This window comes from Osmerus mordax, chromosome 25 (genome assembly GCF_038355195.1).
Source record: "Osmerus mordax isolate fOsmMor3 chromosome 25, fOsmMor3.pri, whole genome shotgun sequence".
In the NCBI taxonomy this organism is placed as follows: Eukaryota; Metazoa; Chordata; class Actinopteri; order Osmeriformes; family Osmeridae; genus Osmerus; species Osmerus mordax.
The window spans coordinates 4,246,224-4,267,610 of NC_090074.1; the positions used below are offsets into that span (position 1 = coordinate 4,246,224).

Sequence of the window (21,387 nt, forward strand, 5' to 3'; positions counted from 1 at the left end):
ATATCCCAGCTTCATGCTTCTTTTTCATGGCTTTTTTAGCACGGCTCATCAAGGTTTTCTACGTTCAAATCTATTTGGTCTGAGGTACTGTGCTAGTGGCAGTCTTGACTATTAAAACGAATAGCCTATTTCAGTGCGCGTGAGTGTGATGTGCGTGCGAGTGTGTGTTTGTGTGTGTGCGTGCCGTGCAAGTAGGCAAGTCGAGGTATTTTAGTGATACGCACGCATTACCAGTCAAAGGAGGGCATTTTGGTCTAGGGGACATAATTATGGAATCGGAAAAAACAGTGGCTACGTATTAGCATGTAGAGTAGGCATGTGCGCCGTACCATTGCGTCTTGCTCCCTAGACCAGGAAATGGCCTTGGACTTCCACACAGAAAAAGTTGAGCTGGATCATAAATATTTTTAGTATCCTGTTGAATCTAGTTTCCTCTTCCCCTGGGGTGATCCGTATTTGGCTGCATCCTAAAGCGGACATCATCGCTCCCAGTCTTCCTCTCTCCCGGTTGTTATTGGCAGGGTTCAGGGCTCAGAGGTCCTCCACAAAGGATGGACGGTTCTCTCTTTCCTCTCGCTTTCAAGTCGTAGCCCCAGATTCTATGTCCCGTCAGTCTGGGGCCCTGTTAGTGCTACGAGTCGATGTTCTATCAGTCTGGACTCTCTCAGGTCCTGGTCCTGTCACACTCTATTTCAGTACAGTAAGTGAGAGAGTGGTGCCCCAGTATTGACTGAATCGACCATCCCTTCCATATTTGATGGAAATGAAAGGGAGGAGGATCGTTCCACACTTCCATAGTCCCCATTGAGAAGGCAACAGCAACCTACTTATTCAGAATCATACAATTAGGGCCGTGTGTTGGGATCTGGAATCAGAGATACTGACGAACATCGAAGATCTCGATCGGACGGTTGTCACCATCGATCAAAGAGTGTATGTCTGTAGAGGTGCAGTTCGGCGTGCGTGGTGCGGCTTCAAAACACGACGAACGCGTCGTGAATTCGTTCTCTTTCCGTGCTTCGAAATGAAAGCATCGCAGTATATCCCCCCCCCCCCCGTCATATACATTCCCAAGGCCGTCCAATTGAGCACCCCGTTTCCCTACAGCGTAATGAATACTTCAACCTGACATTCAAAACACCGACATACAACACCCCAAACGTCTTTCTTTTCTAACGTCATTTCTGAGTCTCTCAGCCACAAACATAAAACCGAAACGTTGCTCAGCCATCTTATCTCCCCCCCCCCCCCCCCCCACCCCCCCCCCCCCCCCCCCCCCCCCCCCCCCCCCCTTGCTCCGAGTCCGCTGCTGTCTGGGGCAAGGGCAGGAGCCGCGCTGAGCTGGGTGTTGCTGGGCTGAGCCGGGCTGTGATGCTGCAGAAACCATTAGCCTAAGTATTCCTCTGGGGAATCTATTCTAATTAAGCAGGCTAGAACAGCAGTTCTCGAGCAGCGCTGGGTCTACACCCAAGTGCTTTCCAGTGGATTGGCTCCCCTTAAAAGCCGTCTCGCTGACTGAGGCCTCTCTTTGCGGCTGTCGTATTACAGTCATTTGTCATCGGACTCCTTAGAATGGGTACTGGCATCCCTGGGTTGAGGCATCCTCTTCCCTATCCTCCCCAACATCTGTGTCTCTCCATTAGATGAAACAGGAATATATTCAGTCTGAAGATAGCATGGCTGCATACACTAAACTGTGCAAATACACAAAGCTGTGTCCAAAGCAATTGTGACATTTGCTATTTGTTATGCCATATACTGATAGTATCATGCGTAATACTGATGAATGGATGACTATGCACAGCAAACCCACACTGCCTCTCCTGTCCTTTCCTTTCCTCTCTCTCTCTCTCCTCCTCTCCTCTCTCCTGTCCTTTCCTTTCCTCTCTCTCTCCTCCTCTCCTCTCTCTCTCCTCTGCTCTCCTCTCTCTCCTCTTCTCTCCTCCTCTCCTCTCATCTCCTCTCTCTCTCTCCTCTGCTCTCCTTTCTCTCCTCCTCTCCTCTCATCTCCTCTCTCTCTCCTTTGCTCTCCTCCTCTCCCCTCCTCTCTCTCCTCTTCTCTTTCCTCTTCTCTCCTCTCTCTCCTCTGCTCTCCTCCACTCCTCTCTCTCTCCTCCTCTCCCCTCCCCTGCACTCTGTGCTGGTGTGGAATTCCAGTCCACTGATGGGAAGTAGCTGCTCCTCCTGTTCCAGCTCCAGAGGGAGGATCTGCTGCACATGGCTTTTTTCTCGTGTGCCTCGTCCCTCCCTCCCTTCCTCTCTCTCTCTGTCTCCCTCTCCCTCTCCCTCTCTCTCTCTCTCTCTCTCTCTCTCTCTGTCTCCCACCTCTCTCTCTCTCTCTCTCTCTCTCTCTCTCTCTCTCTCTCTCTCTCTCTCTCTCTCTCTCTCTCTCTCTCTCCCTCTCTCTCCCTTTCTCTCTCTCCCTTTCTCTCTCTCTCTCTCTCTTTCTCTCTCCTCTCCTCCCTCTTTCCCATCCTGCCTCTCCCTTACTCTCCAATCTCTCTCCTTTTTTCCCTCTACTCTCTCTCCCTCCACCTCTCTCCCTGACTCTCCACTCGTTCTCCGTCTCAATTCCAGCGGGTTACCAATCCTCCGGCCAGGATTACACCGCTGTGTGGCTTTATCATTGATGAGCAGCCTGTGGGAGATCTGCCTCCATTCTCTCTTTCTCTCTTTTGCTCTCTCTCTTTTGCTCTCTATCTCTCTCTCTCTCTCTCTTTCTCTCTCTCTCTCCTCGCTCTCTCTCTCTCTCTCTCTCTCTCTCTCTCTCTCTCTCTCTCTCTCTCTCTCTCTCTCTCTCTCTCTCTCTATCTATCTATCTCCCTCCAGGCCTCATCCATTCATGCTCTGAGTCGTTCTCCACTGAGGGGATGAGGAGGCTGAGGCCGTTCAGATGGCAGGAGAGCCCTTCGGGCGAGGGCAGGCTCCCAGTCCCCACAAATCAACGCATAAAGTCCCCCGGCATGCCCGCGCAGGAACCAGCTCTCCGAGAGAGAAACGATAACCGCCCGGTGGAACGGCGGGAGGCGCCATGCGACCCATGAATTATAAATGGGGAAACATCAGGCTCCTATGGCTGTGGTGTTAGTGGGGGGGGGGGGGGGAGGGGGTTGGGGGGTGGCGCCGCCGCCTCCGAATCTGGGCTTTCTCTCTGGCGCTGACACCATGCCGACGGCCTGTGATGTCGTCTGTCTAGAGAATTCGACGACGTGCCAAGGACCTCGGTTCAAAATGGCCGCTCTCAGAAAGCTTCTCCCCTATCCCCGGTACCGAGTGATCTTGTTTTTCGGGGCACATGGCTTTGTGTGAGATCCTCCCTCGGGCTAGGAGGCTAGGAACTATTTATAGTAGGCTGATTGTATGCCGTTAAGGGGCGCCGTGTCCTACTTACGCAAGGAACCCATATTGAAGCAAGTGTTGATGTGACGACCCACATAATGAAGCGTCCTTGAGACACCCAGACGTGTGCTGCCACTCCCGGAGCGTCCGGAGAGACGCTAGCCCGCCAGACGGCAGGATAGGGAGAAGGCGCCCTGGGGCAACCGATATCGCACTAATTATCGCCGCTCGCACCGACGACCACAATCCGTTCGTTTGATAGGCGACCGAGGCGCGGCTGAGACCTGACGAGGTTTCGCCACGGCCACCTTCGACGAAGCACGCCGAATGTTGGCGGGAAGGTCAGAGAGGATACAGGGTTTTTTCCTCTCGTGATTCATGAAAAACTGTCACTTTATCATGAATTCCTCAGGGTCACAAGCTTGTGGTAACAAGTGCAAATCTGCCGCAAAGGTCGTGCTAAAACTCCACAGACTAATACTTATGAAGGATCATTATACGAAGGGTTCTGTACACACACAGCTCAGTAGAGGGCAAACCTTCAGGTTCCCACTGTGGTTAGGGATTAAAACAAGGTCCAGTCACACTGTATGAATACACGCACGCATATCCCTTGAGCACAACGTGAGTAGGATCTGTTTATGTAACAGACACAGTTATCTGTGACAAATAATAATGTCATTTTAAGGAGTCTTGAAGCTCTCCGTGGACTTGAGGGTGTTTGGGAGTCAGTCGTGGTTAGCCTCTGAGCTGAGCTCATTGCTCACAACCCTCCATCTCATTTCTGCCCTCTGACATTGGAGAGAAAACGATCCAGCTCATATGACAAAATGTGATATTATTTCAGTATTCCACAGTCAGACACCATATAGGAAACTTAAGAGACCCTATAATTTTGATTGGATTTACCAGATCTCTAACACAGAACAATCCTAGACCACACAGGGCCATTCTAGACCTTGCGTAAGATGGCAGAGCAGACCAAGTTACAGTTAATGACCACACACAAAAATATCCGACCTCCTCATGAAAGCCAAGAAAAAGATTTTAGAGGCCTCCATAGAAGTGAATGGTCTGTGTTATGGCAGGATGTTCTTCCGTGACTGTCGAGACGGGAGTGTTGGCCTGTGGCTCAAGGCGCTGTAGCTTCATTAAGTGCTTGCTGTGTTGTCACACTTGGGCCACCGTAGTTCCCTCTCACATGGATGGATACCAGATGATGGGCTTTTTTTGTTCCCTCTTCTTTATTAATTGAACTCCTCAAGCATGCCTGCCTGTCTGCCTGTCTGCCTGCCTGCCTGTCTGTCTGTCTGTCTGTCTGCCTGTCTGTCTGTCTGTCTGTCTGTCTGCCTGCCTGTCTGCCTGTCTGTCTGTCTGTCTGTCTGTCTGTCTGTCTGTCTGTCTGTCTGTCTGTCTGCCTGTCTGCCTGTTTGTCTGCCTGTCTGCCTGTCTGCCTGTCTGCCTGTCTGTCTGTCTGTCTGTCTGTCTGTCTGCCTGTCTGCCTGTCTGCCTGTCTGTTTGTCTGCCCCCATTCAACAATCAAACACACCCACACCTACGCACACATAAACTGGGTTCCCACGCACGATAAGACAATAAGCAGGAGACCTTCCAGGATTGTCCCCTGAGAAGGAAAGTTTGGGGCGCTTGGAACCACTGGGGTTACTGGCAGATGCGGGGAAATGTCAAACACAATGAAATCACTCAGCACATTCCCTGGGAAGGGTAATAGGATTTGGAGAAGGAAGGGAAATCTTGCAGGATATGAACGTGGGGGGGGACACACATTTGTGACCTTGGAGGATGGAGGACGCCATCTCCCTCCAGAGACAATTAGGAGATATTAAAGCAGGAGTAACCAGATGATAGTGGAAGGAACAAGTGCGAATGAAAGAACTGGTAGCAGAGAGAGAGAAATGGGGCAGATGGGCCATTCGCAGATGAAGCTCAGGATCGTTTGTGAGGATGTCCTTTAATGGGATCAAACACTTGGAAGGCAGACAGTGTCCTTTTTTTCGGACAAAAGCACGGCGCGCAGCCTTCGGTGACATTGAGGGAAGAGAGGGAGATAAGTGAATACAATACGCAAGGTAGCACAACCTGTGTTGCTCCTTGTGGTTTTGCCCCTCTCCTGCTGATTGGTTGGATCACGAAACGGAACTGGAATGTTCGATTCATTTTAGAATAGAAAAACATGGGCTTTTTTTTGCTGCATTGGTCTGGTGTTCTTCGTTTGGGTAGATAGACCTTGATCTATGTCTCTTCACAGAACATTTTGAAGTTCGAGGTAGCATACAGATTGCACCGGACACCTGGAACATACTCCACTCAAAACTGCGGAGGAGGCGTGCGGTAGACAAAATCCCCCACAGGCACTGAAAGGCAGGAGAAAAAAAAAACTCACCCACCCCCTCAGAACGGTATTTTCTATGAAAGCCTCCACATCATGTGAGATGGAGAGAATAGGAGAGGGGGCTTGTGGATTTAGTAAGCTGGGTCATTAGTGTAAACACAACAGCAAATGTTTTTCTGTATGCCTCCATGGTTTTACAGGGAATATTTTCTGTCCTAATTAAGTCTATAAAGCAGCCCTGTGGTAGCCATAGCAGAAAATGGCACAAGAGCGCTTTTTGGTTCGAGGACGTGTTATGAAAGGCAAATCTCTCTGCAGGGCCCTCGTCCTGACCTTATTCTACTCGCTGACGGTAATGCGAAGGAGCACACATTGTCATCACAGCACCAAGCCTCATCCCCACACACACTCTGAGAAACACCCAAGCACTGCCATGTTTAAGAGAAAACATGTTCACACACACACACACACACACACACACAAACAAACTGTGATGAGGCTTTGAATTAGAAATCCAATTAATCTGTGTTTTCCAGCGCAGGTTACAGCTTGGGCATCGTTGTTGCATTCATTTCCAGTTTGCCAATGAAGTGTGGCGTTGAGTCACGATAGCAGAACCCGATGAGACACATCCTGTTGTTTGCATTTTGTGCTGTCCGTGGAGTCCAGTGCCATAAAGTACACAATGTCCCATCGGACAGTAACTTACCTTAGACTTTCTTTACCCCATTGTAGGTGGTGACCCTGGGGAAAAACAGCAGAGGTTACCATTACATCCTCGCCAATTTGGTGAGTCCTTTCACAGACCCTCAGAACATCTCCATTTTCACATCTTCATCTCCTGGAGAAAAACCCTTTCTGCTGTGTTGCACACCGTGCCGAGGAACCGAGTTGTTCTCCGACCGCTAATGATCTTCCTCTTCTCCAGGGCTTCTCCAACATAAGCCTGGACAAGGTGTTCTCCGGCGGAGCCAACATCACTGGCTTCCAGATCATCAACGCCGAGAGCCCCATCGTCCAGCAGTTCCTCCAACGCTGGGAGCGTCTGGACGAGAGAGAGTTCCCCGAGGCCAAGAACACCCCGCTGAAGGTACCTGCCAGTGCCGAACGCTCCTTCTCCTCCAACGTTCTCTCCTTCTCCTCCACTTGTCATTTGTCAAAAACTTACCAAAGGCTCAAAAATACCACAAGGAGTGTTACTCAGAACTAAAATACGGCAGATAATCACTCGAAGGAGAAACATTTGCCTTCAAAGCTCTGTTAGACTGTCAGAGGAACACTTGAGTTACTGCTTGTCAGCTGGTCGCCCAGGCAGCCAGGCGAGGTTTCCTTTGAAACGATGTACTGTCTGCGTATCAGACGACAGCCGTCTGAAAATACTTTCTTTACGGCTTCAGCCTTGGGGCTGAGCGTCGTCCTGTTATTCTCCCTGCTGTCACCGTCCGCGGCGAGCCACCGACCGCCACGGGCGCGTCCGCCCTCAGAACTAGTCGCGGAAACAGCTGTCACCTGCCGCTTCCCCTACCCCCTCTCCCCCGTCGAGAAGGGGGGGGGGGCGAGGCGCGGTCAGACGAGGCTAGGTGTGCTCCGGTCGCCGCGGTGTCCTCACCGGGTCGGTCCGCTTGCGTTGTGTTGCAGTACACGTCGGCGCTGACCCACGACGCCATCCTGGTGATCGTGGAGGCGTTCCGCTACCTGCGGCGCCAGCGGGTGGATGTGTCCCGGAGGGGGAGTGCCGGGGACTGCCTGGCCAACCCCGCGGTGCCGTGGAGCCAGGGCATCGACATCGAGAGAGCCCTCAAAATGGTAGGAGGGTCCCCAACTACAGAGACACACGGCCCATAGCAGTGCTGCGGTAGTATTGGCCTGCCCGCCTCTCTTTGTGTGTCATTCATATTGTTGGATGGTTTAACTGCTTTGTGTGGTTGATTTTTATCTTAGTCACCAAAGTGAATGTGAGGGGGTATCTTGGTGTGGAGGTTATTAGGGTTGTCTGTGTTGATGCGTGGCAGGTCCAGGTTCAAGGTATGACAGGAAACATCCAGTTTGACCCGTTTGGGCGGAGATCGAACTACACCATCGACGTGTACGAGATGAAGTTGGGGGGGGCGAAAAAGGTGAGTGAACAGACAGCTCGGAGCAGCAGCAGAAATGTGATCATCATCTTTTATAATGATGTGTTCAAATCTTTGGTGAAGTATGTAGGTCAACTTTATATCCCAGTAGATTTGACATCCAACTGTCTTTTTCCATCATCCGAGCAGTGTGTTCTCCAACTGTCAAACGTAAACAGACACATTCAAACGATTTTCAAAGCGTAACACCTCAAAAGTGAGCCTCTGTTGTTCTGTATATCGCACAGTACCCCAAGCAGGTGTGTGTTGAGCAGAAGCAGAGAGCTTTGTTGGCGAGAGAGGACAGTGTAACAGCTTTCACCTGTGCCGGCTTCTACAGTATTAATTGAGCTCCTGACTCTGACCCGGGCTGGTGTGTCCTCTTTGTGTTCGGTCATAACTGGGCCAGGGCGACCGGGGGAGGTACAGTCCAAGGCTGTCAGCAGTGATGGATTGGCCAATAAAGCAGACACACTCACACGGCGACACACACACACAGACACATAGACACACGCGCACGCAGCGACACACACATAGACTCGCACAGACACGCACATGGAGCGAGACATACACACAGACGCATACGCACAGGCACACCCGCACACAAGCACACACACACACAGAGACACACAGAAACACAGAGACGCGAACGCACAATCACACACACGCAAGCATACACGTACATACACACAGACACACACACACCCGTACAGTACATGCGCTCTCAGTGGCCAACACAGGGCCTGTCAGCATGGTAGGTCACCAACACTGGACACTGATTGGGTGCCCTCTGGCACCAGGAGGAGGTGTCCCCATACTGGCCAGACTACTACGTAAGAGAGAGAGTGCACCTTGCAGGTCTTGAGGTATTAGAAGATATATAGTTGAACTGAACAGGACAGAACGGAAATAAAAGCAGAACATATGATTTAACTGCTGACATTTTGGAAATCTCAGCAGTTAAATCTGGATAGGTTCAAACACACACGCGCTAGCACAGACAAAACATATTTAGTGGTAGCACAACTTTGGCCCAGTCTGTAAACTAGATGACGAGAAGTCCTTATGGCTTGAAAGCCTCAAGGCTGAATAATCTGTATTTAGTTCGTCTATTTTGCCGGTATTAATAATGCCTGCATGCAGACGTTTCCCTGCTTCCTAGTTATGTAAGGAACAGTGCCTCTGCAGTGAAGCCACAGGGCAAAGAGGGAGATTAGCTGGGAGTTGAATGCCTTTTCCCTCCCTGCTGTAAGTTTAGCTATGGTTATATCCAAATACCATGCCAGTCCAGGCTCGTTATCTCACACACACATCACACAGTCCCACAGTTCTTATAATGCCATGCTAGAACCTTCCAACGTCACTTGGAGGGTTCTAGAGAGCTACTGGCTAAATGTTTTTTGTTGACTGCTTGTTTTCTTGTGATAACATTGATCTTTTTATGTCACTTTCAGATCGGGTACTGGAATGAATACGAGAAATTTGTATATATTATGGATCAGCATGTCACCAACGAGACTGCTTCTGTGGAAAACCGAACGATTGTGGTCACTACTATCATGGTACACTTTCCAAGCAGATTTTCAATGTTCCACCTAAAAAAAGAATTCTGCCAATCAAGGTCAAGGTGTCCATTGTTACATTCGGTCCTAGGAGGGCAGAACTATTTTCTTTTGTGTTGCTTTCCATCCACTCACTACATGTTGAAACAGTCGATTCACCAAGAGTGTTTCAACTGTATCCGTGTGGGTGACAAAGCATTTTAATTTATCATCTTACGGTGGCCTGTTGTAGCAGTGACATCACAATAACGGCTTTGTTAATGGTAATGATAGAGACTAGACTTCATCTTATACACATTCAGTGCATAACGTAGAACGTAAGTAAAAAAAAAAAAAAACCCTGTTTCTTACTCGTGAAGTAAATGGTCAATGACATCTGGGAGAGACACACAAACGAGAAGGATAAATTGTTTTCTTTGCCAGAGATGCAAGATCACCACACATTTGAGTAGGGTGGAAATAATCCGAGGCTCTTAGATTTGGGATTTGATGACCTTAATCAAATCTTTCTTGAATTGTCTATTATCAGTTCTGTACTGAAGTATAACCACGCATCCAGGCTTCCTTTAATCACCCTTCTATCTTGGCTCAGACTAGGGCAAGGGTTAGGGCTAGACAGCCAGGCTAGTGTTAGCCACCAGAGAAAGGGACGGAGCCATTTAAGGATGGAGACAAAGAGAGGTTGTTCAAGTTAGGTTACTTAGCTCATGTTGGTCATTTTTAAATGTAAAATAAGGTACGCCTTATCTTACATTTAAAACCGTGGCCTTCTTTCTGACTCTGCCTATTATGTGCGCATCTTAGGCAAAATCAGAATACGAAAGTCGGACATTGTCATCCTGATGTCTCGAGTAGCATGTCATGTTCATACTCATTAGACTGCATCACCGTACCTGATTAGACACAAGACATTCAGGCAAGTGCTAGGAGACCATAGCAATTACCATAGCCATTCATGTCGTGCCTTTTGTAGTCTTTTCACATTTTAGGCGATCATCTCATTAGATGTTGTCATTCGCTGTCTACGACTGTCTGTGGAAGACCTCCCTCTTAGCACAGGGGGTTGTCAAGATACTATCAGAACAGAAAGTGATCGACCGGAGTTTCACCCGGGGGTGGTCTTTCATACTTGTGCCATCGCCTGGGCTGTTATTGAACTTGGAAGAGATATCCTCGCAATTCTGGAGACGAGGGGCCAAAAAAGGGCCGCAACCTCCATTTTGATGTCGTCCCACACTTTCCAATGTATCCGTCTGTCAGATCAGCACTCAACGGACGTTACGTCATAGGGGGCCGTGTTTGATGGTGTTGAAAAGGAGATGAGAAGGTCCCTGCGCTGTCATTGACATTTACTTGACGAAGGGGAACATGTCCCCACGCTCCCAGGCAACCTGCCCCCCCCCCCCCCCCCCGCGCGCCCCTCCCCCCCGCCCCCTCCTACAATGCCAATGCAGAGCAAATGCAACCTCCACCCAGACCCCGTAGACTCTGCCGTCCGACGGGGTTAGCATGAGGGAATCCTGCTACTTAAACACCCCCACCCCCCCCCACTCCCCCCCTTTGTATACCGCCCAGGCCTCTGGCTGTGGCCCTGACGCTGCCATTAGAGGCTTGCTGCGTTTGGCTGTGGATCCGGGTCGGCAGCACCCTTGACAATGCCCACCCGGCTTGCCCTTCCCCGCGTGGCGCTTCTTTTTTGGCCCAAGCGCTTCTGTTTGTGTCCTCGGTCTGTGTGACTTTTCCTCGTCTGTCTGTCCGTCTATCTGTCTGTATGTCTGACTGTCTGCATGCCTCTGTGTGCATGCCAGCAGTCACGGCCTTGTGCGGGCGGAAGGAGGCCTGGCACGGGTGCAGACGTGCGCGAGCCGAACTATAAACCCTCGACCTGTGTTTAATTAACAGGAAGCTCCCTACGTGATGTACAAGAGAAACCATTTGCAGATGGAGGGGAATGAGAGATATGAAGGCTACTGTGTTGATTTAGCTTCCGAAATAGCGAAACATGTGGGGATAAGATACAAACTGTCGATAGTGACGGACGGAAAGTACGGCGCCCGAGACCCAGAAACCAAGACGTGGAACGGGATGGTGGGGGAACTGGTATATGGGGTAAGTGTCTCTTCTGATGTTAACATGGAGCCAACATGGGGAGCATCGACTGCCAGTAAATAATGTAGCATCCATCCATCCATCCATCAAGAACCTCATACAGCAAATACGAATGTGTCATGTTATTATGTTTTTCCAAGTAGAGCTTACCAAATAATACTCATTTTATATCGCCCATAAATCATGCTTAGTGACTGAGTGTGTCAGGTTGTGAATCACTACATGTCTTGTCAGGGGAGTTAGCAATGTTCTTCCTGCGTCAAACACCGACTGCAAAACGCTTAATGTTTCATAAAGGAACAATGACAGCAGCCTGGGAGCTGGGAAAATGAAAAAAACGAAAAAAAACATCTGCTTGTCAGTTTGAATTTAAGCCATGCTTTGATTGCATCTTAATTTAACATGAAAGAACGCATTGCCGTCATAATGATCATTTTGCAGAATGCTCTGCTCTGCGCCTCTTGTCTGAGCGTAGAAAGAGTGAAAGATGATCCTCCGTTGTAATTGAGAAGCCCTGAGACACCTCATTGCATCAACAATAAACACGAAGGACCCTTAATATACCATTCATATGTAAATTAGGACGTGAGGTATAGAGCGTGGAGTCGCTACGAGCCGTGTTTGGCGGAGAGACCCTCCTACCCAACCCTAACTAAGGTCGTCCCAAGTCGTTGTATGCAATTTACATAGTAATAAGTCACTGGCGGATCCAGCTATCCATTTTAAACCTAGGAGACTATCGCACGAACATTTATTACCTTGGCGAGATATTATGCGTAAGGCCTGCGAAGCTTTGAGGTGAATCTAATATACCTGCTGCTGAATACAAAAAGCAGATTCACATTTTTCAAAGGCTGTTTGGATAAGCTTTTTCAACTTCTTTCTCCACACTGTAGACCGGGAATGAGTAATGTGCTCGGTGGATTAAAGGCAAAGACAGTCACCGCTGACGCTAACTCATATTGACCCATTTTAATATGGCAGGTTCTCGCTCACCACCTCTCAAATGTATTTGACACATTCTTCTAATCCATGATCATTTTTCATAGTGTCCCCCATTCAAACTGGGTTTCCTTTCAAAAATGCATTATTGCCAAAGGAAACGTTCAAAATTGCCTCATGACCGGATTGCTCTATCTAGAAACAATCAAATCCACTTTGTTTTGGGTGGGTCATGCCATCGTTTCAGGGGATTTTAGATAACGCACTGATAGTCTATAGTATGTGTCGCATGTCTTTTTCTCTGGAGGACTAACCCCGTACTGTGCCTGTTCTCATTTTTCCAGAGAGCCGATATAGCCGTCGCACCGCTTACTATTACGTTGGTACGGGAGGAAGTGATAGACTTCTCTAAGCCTTTTATGAGCCTGGGGATCTCCATTATGATAAAGAAGCCTCAGAAATCCAAGCCTGGCGTGTTCTCTTTCCTGGACCCGCTGGCCTATGAGATCTGGATGTGTATAGTGTTTGCTTATATCGGCGTGAGCGTCGTGCTCTTCCTGGTCAGCCGTTTCAGCCCTTACGAGTGGCACTTGGACGAGAACGACGAAGCCAAAGACCCCCAGACTCCTCCGGACCCTCCGAACGACTTTGGGATTTTTAATAGCCTGTGGTTCTCCCTGGGCGCCTTCATGCAGCAAGGATGCGATATCTCACCAAGGTTGGTTCTTGTGTGACTTCCTGTTCCGTCAACCGTCATAGATCATCCTCATCTTCCTCCTCTGCATTTTATGGTCATGTGACATCTCCATAATGCCATGGTGCATATATGTTATTTTGGGGATCTGGTTGTGCTTTTTTTCTTTTTTTTTTGTGCCCTCCACTCACCCTCGCCTCACCTCCATCCTCCACCCTCCACCCCTCCCTCATCCACCTTTCTTCTCTCCTCCCCTGCAAGCATGCCATCACACCCTCCGCTCTCAGTCCAATCTCCAGGCTGCATGCTAGCAGTGGCGCATTGCATCCACAAAATAACTTATATTCACCATGCCGGGGACTGTAAAATGCACAGGGTCATTACAACCGTGAGTAGCTGCCTGCGTTTCTCATGACTCTTGGAGGGCTACCGTGTTTTTGCTGCATGTCCCATTTTACGGTCATCAGCCTGGTGCATATAATGTATTTAAAGTGGCGGCCATTTTGAAAAGCATTTGCACTCTGATGAAGCGCTTTGTGTGTCCCCATTCGGCCCCCCCATCACGGGCACGCCCCCTCTTCCCTCCCTTCCATCCAGTCATTAAGTCCATCTCATCACTCCGCGTTGTCGCTGGTGTTCTTCGTTCCTCCCCTGGGGGGGTGTCGTTGTTTAGGCTGGCCGTCCGGCTCCTGTTGTCTGGCACCGGTGGGGATTTGTAGAGCAGCATTGAAGATCAATGGGAGAACGTTCCGGAAGATGTCGATCCGAGAGAGAGAGGGGGGGGGGGGATAAGTCCCGTGTCCCGTGAGCCCGGATAAAGGCCGTTAATTATCGCACGGAGATCACCACTTAGAAACATGGATCCGCTTGATGTTTATCTCACGTCGTCGATGTTAGCTTTCGCTCTCAGCTCTCATGCCCGGAAATGATCTTTGTTTACCTATCGGAGTCCTATTTGCTAGGTGCAGTGTTCATTTTCACTCGGTAGATAGCCTGAGGACTTTGGAGGGATGGATGACTACCAGTGAAAGGTGGTGACCTCATTTTCACCCTGTCCAGAGGCAGACTAAGCTGTGTTGGCTTTGAGTTTTGGCTCATTACTTGGGCTGTACGCCCAGTCCACCGTACAGCTGCAAATCTGAAGGAAAGGTCTTACTTGTTTCACCCTGTCAGAAGAATGTTAACCACACGACCAGGTATGTGAGTGATATTTGCCGTGAATCCAAGATCTTTCCGGCTCCCAGGCATTTCAGTCAAAGGGAGCTGCGAAAGACGATGAGGCACAACGAGACACCCCCCCCATCCTTCACCGTCCACCGGGATTGGACATCCTGCTCTCACGTCTCTGCTCTCCCGCCCCCGCCTTTCTCTCCTCAGGTCGTTGTCGGGGCGTATCGTCGGGGGCGTGTGGTGGTTCTTCACCCTCATCATCATCTCGTCCTACACGGCCAACCTGGCCGCCTTCCTGACGGTGGAGAGGATGGTGTCCCCCATCGAGAGCGCTGAGGACCTGGCCAAGCAGACGGAGATCGCCTACGGCACCCTGGACTCAGGCTCCACCAAGGAGTTCTTTAGGGTGAGAACAAGAAACGAAGCTTAACCACTGAAGCGGGCCAGGGCAAGCGTCCTCAGGATAATAACCCAGATCTTTAAGAGGGGTCCTGCACCTGTCTGAGTGTGAATTTGCCAGAGAATGTCGCCGCCACGCAATTAACAAACGGCTTATCAAAAGTTAACATCTGTCTGTGAAAGATTCCCCACAGGGTGCCAAGCCTCTGTAGTTACCGCTTCAATCACTGGTTTTTCAAACCGAAACATCAAATACGGAACAAACTGAATAATTAACCACTGTAGTTACTGTACGAGGTGTACATGTACAGTTAGAGAGGAGACATAACAGCTTGCCCCATCCAATGGATGTGCGCGTTCATGATTTGTTTGACGGGATGACAGGCCGCGGTTTGTCACAGGTCGGTCTACCGAGATAATTGACAGGTGTTTAGGGACTTCATAATGAGTGACCCAGTTCCCGCCTCGCTGCTTGAAAACTGGAAATGTCACGACTCAGCAGTCATCCTCGATAACTTTTAATTAAAACCGAGGATAGGAGTGAAGGGAAAAAAAGGCCTCAGATTAATAGAGGCGAGATACGTTTTAAATACGTTCTTCAGGAAAGATGTGCTGGTTAATTAGAGTCACGTAGCCACAGGCCAACGGAAATCATCTGTGATGACATGCAGGCTGGTGATTTCTCAAACGCTCACCTTCAGCCTGTCTGGATCCTCACAGGATTTACATCAAGCGCTCGTGCCAGTCTCCCAGTTCCTGCCTCTTGGCTTTGTTGTCAAAGCATTTCAGGAATGATATTCTGGATAAACTGCGGATAAAGCGGATAAACTGACACTGAGTATGGTGTTCGTTTCGCTGTAAGCTCTTTCGTGGGGTCGGTGAACGTGGAGGAATGGGAACTCTTTTGTCTCGTTTCAACAGGACTTTTGTTGATATATCATCCTCCGCCGTGACCCGGTCCTCTCCGACTGTCACAGCGGGAGCTGCAGCATCTCTGGTTCAATAGGTTGAATTTTAATGGAGCTCACTCTTTTGTATAATTGGCCAAAGGAGGATCCAAGAGTGAGGGCGGGCCTCCACGCATGCCGGCCGACTGCAAATGATGTATTTGTCTGCTCATCCCTGTTGTGGATTGCCAGCGGGATGGACACAAGCGAGTGGCTTGTGAAGCGTTGCCAGGATGGGTTGGTAGATGGACGGACAGCTGGGGGGTGTTTGAGCCGCAGCGTGGGAGCCGGTTGGTCGTTTTCAGATGGGTGGGACAAAAACCAGGAAGTTGTGACTTGCGACCTATGAATAGAGTCAGGTGTCAGGTGGAGTCAGGTGGCTGAGCGGTTATGGAATCAGGCTAGTAATCAGAAGGTTGCTGGTTCGATCCCCGGCTCTGCCAAATGACGTTGTGTCCTTAGGCAAGGCACTTCACCCTACTTGCCTCGGGGGAATGTCCCTGTACTTACTGTAAGTCGCTCTGGATAAGAGCGTCTGCTAAAATGACTAAATGTAAAAATGTAAATTGATTCCGTGAGGGGGTCAGCCGTGCATAAACAATCATTGAAATGTTGGTGGACTGCAGATTGAAGTCAAACACTGCCACAAATGCAACATAGTAATTGGAATGGGCATAACATTGAAGGCTGAGCTTTAGAGTCCTTTAGCCGAAATGTGATTGCTGACAACCAGTAACGCCGACAGAGAAGCATGCATTTCATAAGAGCCAGAAATTACACACTGTTTACACAGTATGGTCAAGCTTGTCACGGAGTATTATCGTCATTTAGTATAATTTACGCTAGCAGTCCCTTCGACAGAAACTGTGCAGATGTCAAGCTTGATTAAATCCCGGGTCTAAATCCATCACAGATCCAGCTTCTGTTAAATTCTTTATGAAGTTACCCATCGAGTTCTTGTTCTGTAATTCGGATAAGATATTTGTACATTTCTCTCTACATTTTTGTATATCGGATGTGGTGCAGCCCTCTATCGATACACGAGATCACTTGTCTGAATTTGCTTTAAGTGACAACAAAGAGGGCCCTCACAGGTTTCCCGCGTTGACATTTCGAGCACATTCTGTGACATTTACTGGCTTCGCTGGGTGCAGTCCTCCATGTCACCTCCATTGTGTAAACGACCTCCCTCCCCTGACCTTCGCTGAAAGCCAAGCCAGCTCCTCTCTCTCAGTCTGCTGGGCGTCCAAGGCCCCTTACAAAAGGGCCCCCCTTTTTTCCCTCAAAGGCAGAGGGCTAGATTTGATCTCCCTTCACTGGAGAGACATATGAGTGGTAGCTGAAAGCCGGATGGTAGTGACGTTCCCCCCCCCCCCCCCCCCGCCCCCGCCTACCCCTTTTTCTCACAGAAGATCTGCCCTTGATCGATACACACACACACATAAGGCTCCAACATCTGCTGGTGCATAAGATGCAACAGCTTCCGACGACATTTCCCACTGAGCCCCGTCACCCCCTCGATGGCTTCCCATATGGTGTCCCCCAGAACCGTTTATGTGACTGTGTGGTGCAGGGGATAAAACGCACCTCTCTTGGGGAGGAGGGCGGTGTGTGTGAGGTAGAGGGGTGGGGGTGTGTGTATGTGTGTGTTCATGTGAGAGAGGCAGTGTGGTTAGGTAAAGCTGCTGTCTGCGAGCCAGTACATTGTGTTTACTGTGAGAGCAGACTTAACTGTCACACCATATGATGTGACAATGACATGACTGTCTCTGGCCTTTCTGAACATGAACAGGGAGTTGTTTGGTGGGGTGTGCCAACACAGGAGCAGATGGCATATATGCATATCACAGAACAATGTTTTGACTGCAGAGTCTGCCATTTTTCTGCTGTTCAATAATTAATTTGTTTACCCACGCTCTCATTTATTTCAGTCTCCCTTATCGGGGCGCATCAAAGAGATGTGTCCTCTGGGCGTCCGACGCCTCACAGGCCTGATCCAGTCGAAGGGCTCACCGGCTTCAGGTGTAACGATTTGCATTTCACAACCGAACTTAACAGAATGTGCAGGCGAGCTAAGCAAGAGCTTCGGCCCGATAAAGACAAGACAAGCAGTCAACAGCGCTCTGGGCCATTCGGCTTACGTAAACGATGAGCATCACAGATCAACTGCGTGGCGTTGTCTCCTCCGACGCGTCACTCCTCGACCTCGTTTAAAACGATCGCGAGAGGTTAAGACGGCGAGCCTGAGCCAACGTAGTCGTGCCCCGCCCCCTTCTGGGACACACTGTAGAGCGCTGGAACTTTCTGGAACTCCCACAGGCTCTAAAGACTGTCGGGGAGCACATCCGAAATGACGCTTACGGCACAATCGATACGGATTAGAGGAATTAGGGATGCTCAATGCTAATTTTGCCCTTTATGTGTGTGTGTGTGTGTGTGAGAGTGAGAGACAGAGAGTGTCTGTGCAATTCCTACGATTATAGCAAACCCTAGCCCTTCAACAGCCAACAGTTGGCCCACTACTGCAATGACATACCTTGTCAGATCTGTCTGGCTTAAGACATTCCTCCTGAACCATCCTTATGTTGTGTGTCTTCTCCATGATCATACCTGGCCTGAAGTTAGAGTTGATAGTCAATGAAGTCGAAGCTACGTATTTAGGAACTCAGACACTATATTCAAACTGTCAATTTACAGTATAGTTTGCGTTTTAACTCAAATTAGATACCTTATTCGAACGTTTTCTATTCATATTCACTCTACTTTTTTCACGAGTGAAAAAACTTCCAAACCGGCAAGTTTTCTCTGAGGCAATTCTTTCCCCCACTGGCTTGGCAGAAGGTCACATTAACCTACTTTAATGCGGCGTCCATGTTTGTCCTTCTATTGTAGACTGCCGTGTTCTCGGGCTCCCCGGAGACCAGCAGTCAGCCACTCAGTGGCCATTTATAGCTGCTCAGCGTGAGTCAGGGCAGGGCTGTGCGCAGCACGTCATTTAGCTCCTCCAGGTGGCAACCTAACGATCCGTGCAGGTGAGGCCCCGAACCCTCCCAAGGTCAAAGAGCATGCTGACTCACTTCCTCTTGACCTCGGAGGCGGGAGGCGATGTCGAGAGGAAGCAGGTGGCCGCGCTCGTTCGAGGGGGGGGGGGGGGGGCGGCGCTGATGAGATACATGCGCCCTCGGTTTGTTTGAAGTGAGTTGGCAGTTTGTCAGACCTCAGGCTCTCGGTCGGTCGGTTGGCTCCTGGCCCACTGTGTCACATCCTGTCCTCTGAATTCTGGAAGGACTTATGGATACTTTGTGTCAAACCTGTGTGTGTGTGTCTGTGTTTGAGAGGGGGGGGGGGGCGTGTGTAAAAACTGTACATTTGTCGGACGGCACAATTGATTAATTATTGTTTTCTCTCTTTCTCTCCCCCCCCCAAACGCAGCGCTCCAAAATAGCGGTTTATGAAAAAATGTGGTCATACATGAAATCGGCCGAACCGTCTGTGTTCGCAAAGACAACACCAGACGGGGTTGCCCGGGTACGAAAGTCGAAGGGCAAGTTCGCCTTTCTTCTCGAATCCACTATGAACGAATACATTGAGCAGCGGAAGCCATGCGACACCATGAAAGTGGGCGGCAACCTCGATTCTAAGGGCTACGGTGTGGCCACACCGAAAGGCTCTGCATTAAGGTGGGTGGGATAATATAACAATGTCCTCCTTGTTGTTATAGTATTCCACCTACCCTGATGTCTCTGTTGTCTTTCCTTCCTCACTCCTCAACCTTTTATTTTTTATTTTTTTATTTTATTTTTTGAGGTCCATCCAGACGTTAACGGTATTTTGAGTTCTTTTAACCTAGCCTAGACGTAAAATGCCATTTTTATATTCTGTCACGTCGATGCGGTTTGTATCTCTCTGTGTTTTCTTCTTTTCTCCACCCCCCCCCCCTCTCTCTCTTCTTTCTCTGGGTACAATAGTCATATTTACTTAATCCATCTGTTTGTTGATGTGCCCCCCCCCCTCTCCCTCCCCATCCCCTCCCACCCCGTCCTTGTTTGTGTTCCTGTTTTCCCCTCAATATTTCCCTCCCTTCTGTCCTCTGTGGTGACCCTCGGGCAGTTTTGCATTTGCTTCCTAATTTAACAGTTCAATGTGTTTCCTGACTTAAACTCGCTAAAAGCTGCACTGTCACTTGTGGTGAATGTTAACGTGCATGCCCTGTGTTGTCGTCTACTCTATTCTCAGTGACGAAACTGTCCCCATCCCCGCACCCTTCAGTTCTTAGCAATGTAACCCTCCATGCCACCTCTCTAATATTTTACACTTTCTTTGCTGTAAAACGATTCTTACCTCTCCCCACCGGTGAAATTCTTTGACCAATTTGTCCTTTTCGTGCTCCCCTTTTTATAAACCATTGATATGATTATGAGTACTGCTATTGCTAATATTCTACGTATTAGATTTCTCACGGACCTGTTCATTTTCTTACAAGTCATGTTTTATCGTTTCAAGAAATGCTGTTAACCTGGCAGTGTTAAAACTGAATGAGCAAGGCCTCTTGGACAAATTGAAAAACAAATGGTGGTACGACAAGGGAGAGTGCGGCAGCGGGGGAGGTGACTCCAAGGTCAGCCTCAATGTCACCAAAGTCGGGTATCGTAGAGTAGAGTAATCGGCAAGGCTGTCATCACTGTAACCTACAGTGTTTGGGCCACAACCACAGCCCCAATACTGCTCCCCCTAAAGAAAAACCCAAACCAAAAAAAAAACAAGTAGCTTTTTTTCTATTGGATCATGCAACTGAGATCTAACTCGGAACCCTTTACTTGGCTAATGGAGGAAAAATACCAGTTAGTGTTGAAGTATTCAGACAGGGGCTAACTGGAAGGGCAGGAATGAGAGCAGAGAAGCTGGCTGTGTCAACCAGTATGACCACACCTGTGGAATACGACTTAGTAGGGCCGTTATGTTGGCTAGGCGATAGGGTTTAGCGATTTGACCTGTGGATGTCAAAAGCCGATTGGCCATTCCTCTGTTTTTAACATCCACAGGGCAATGTGTTGGAATGAAATGTTAAGGTTCTGCTTAATGAAATTTGATAGACATGAGATAGATGTAGATATTAGTGCATTTCCCTTGCAATAACGCCAGCAGGAATGATGGCAGGCCTAATCCCTTAATAAATTTTAATGAATCATTTATCTAAATTCCTTTTGAATATAAAGCACTAAGCTGTTAAGTAGCACTCTCCAAGTTGCCACTAACCTTTGGTGCGAGGGCAGGCGAGGCAACAGCTAGTCTTGAGGGGACGAAGCATTCCAGGCAAACGTGAGAATTCTAATGACAAAGTGATCTAAACGGTCCAAACTTATGTCTGTCGTACAACATCGTCTCATTTTTGTAAAAAAAAAGAAAAAGTTTCAGTTTGTCACCCCGACAGATTCCGTTGGCTGGTCTCAGTCCAAGGCCGCTCAAAGTCTCTCCACGGCCGGAACCCCTGACCAATGACACGCAGGAGGAGGCTGGGGAACCCCGACCCGACCTTGTGTGGCCGTGCGAGGGCACGGCGAGATCAGCCTCTATCTCACGCGACTCCTCTGCTTGCATCGTGAACGCAGCGCACTCGGGCACATTGCGAGGGACGGGACGGGCTCGCTTTGATGTTGCTGACACTAGTCATTCATTCCTGAGAGTAAGCGGGATATGGATACTACCCGCAGAGCAACACAAAGAAGCCGTCCCTTCCCACTAGCGATGTGTCTCGACG

At 49.2% G+C, this 21,387-nt stretch overlaps 1 protein-coding gene across 1 annotated transcript in view; it reads left to right on the forward strand.

Annotated features, from left to right (window-relative positions):
• Positions 1–21,387, forward strand: part of gria3a (glutamate receptor, ionotropic, AMPA 3a) — a 54,054-nt gene that overhangs the window by 26,404 nt on the left and 6,263 nt on the right. The window contains 10 exon segments of the mRNA XM_067229103.1: positions 6,426–6,481; positions 6,621–6,782; positions 7,331–7,498; positions 7,705–7,809; positions 9,261–9,368; positions 11,271–11,477; positions 12,764–13,137; positions 14,491–14,689; positions 19,062–19,309; positions 20,133–20,247. Coding sequence (XP_067085204.1) covers positions 6,426–6,481; positions 6,621–6,782; positions 7,331–7,498; positions 7,705–7,809; positions 9,261–9,368; positions 11,271–11,477; positions 12,764–13,137; positions 14,491–14,689; positions 19,062–19,309; positions 20,133–20,247 — 1,742 coding nt within the window.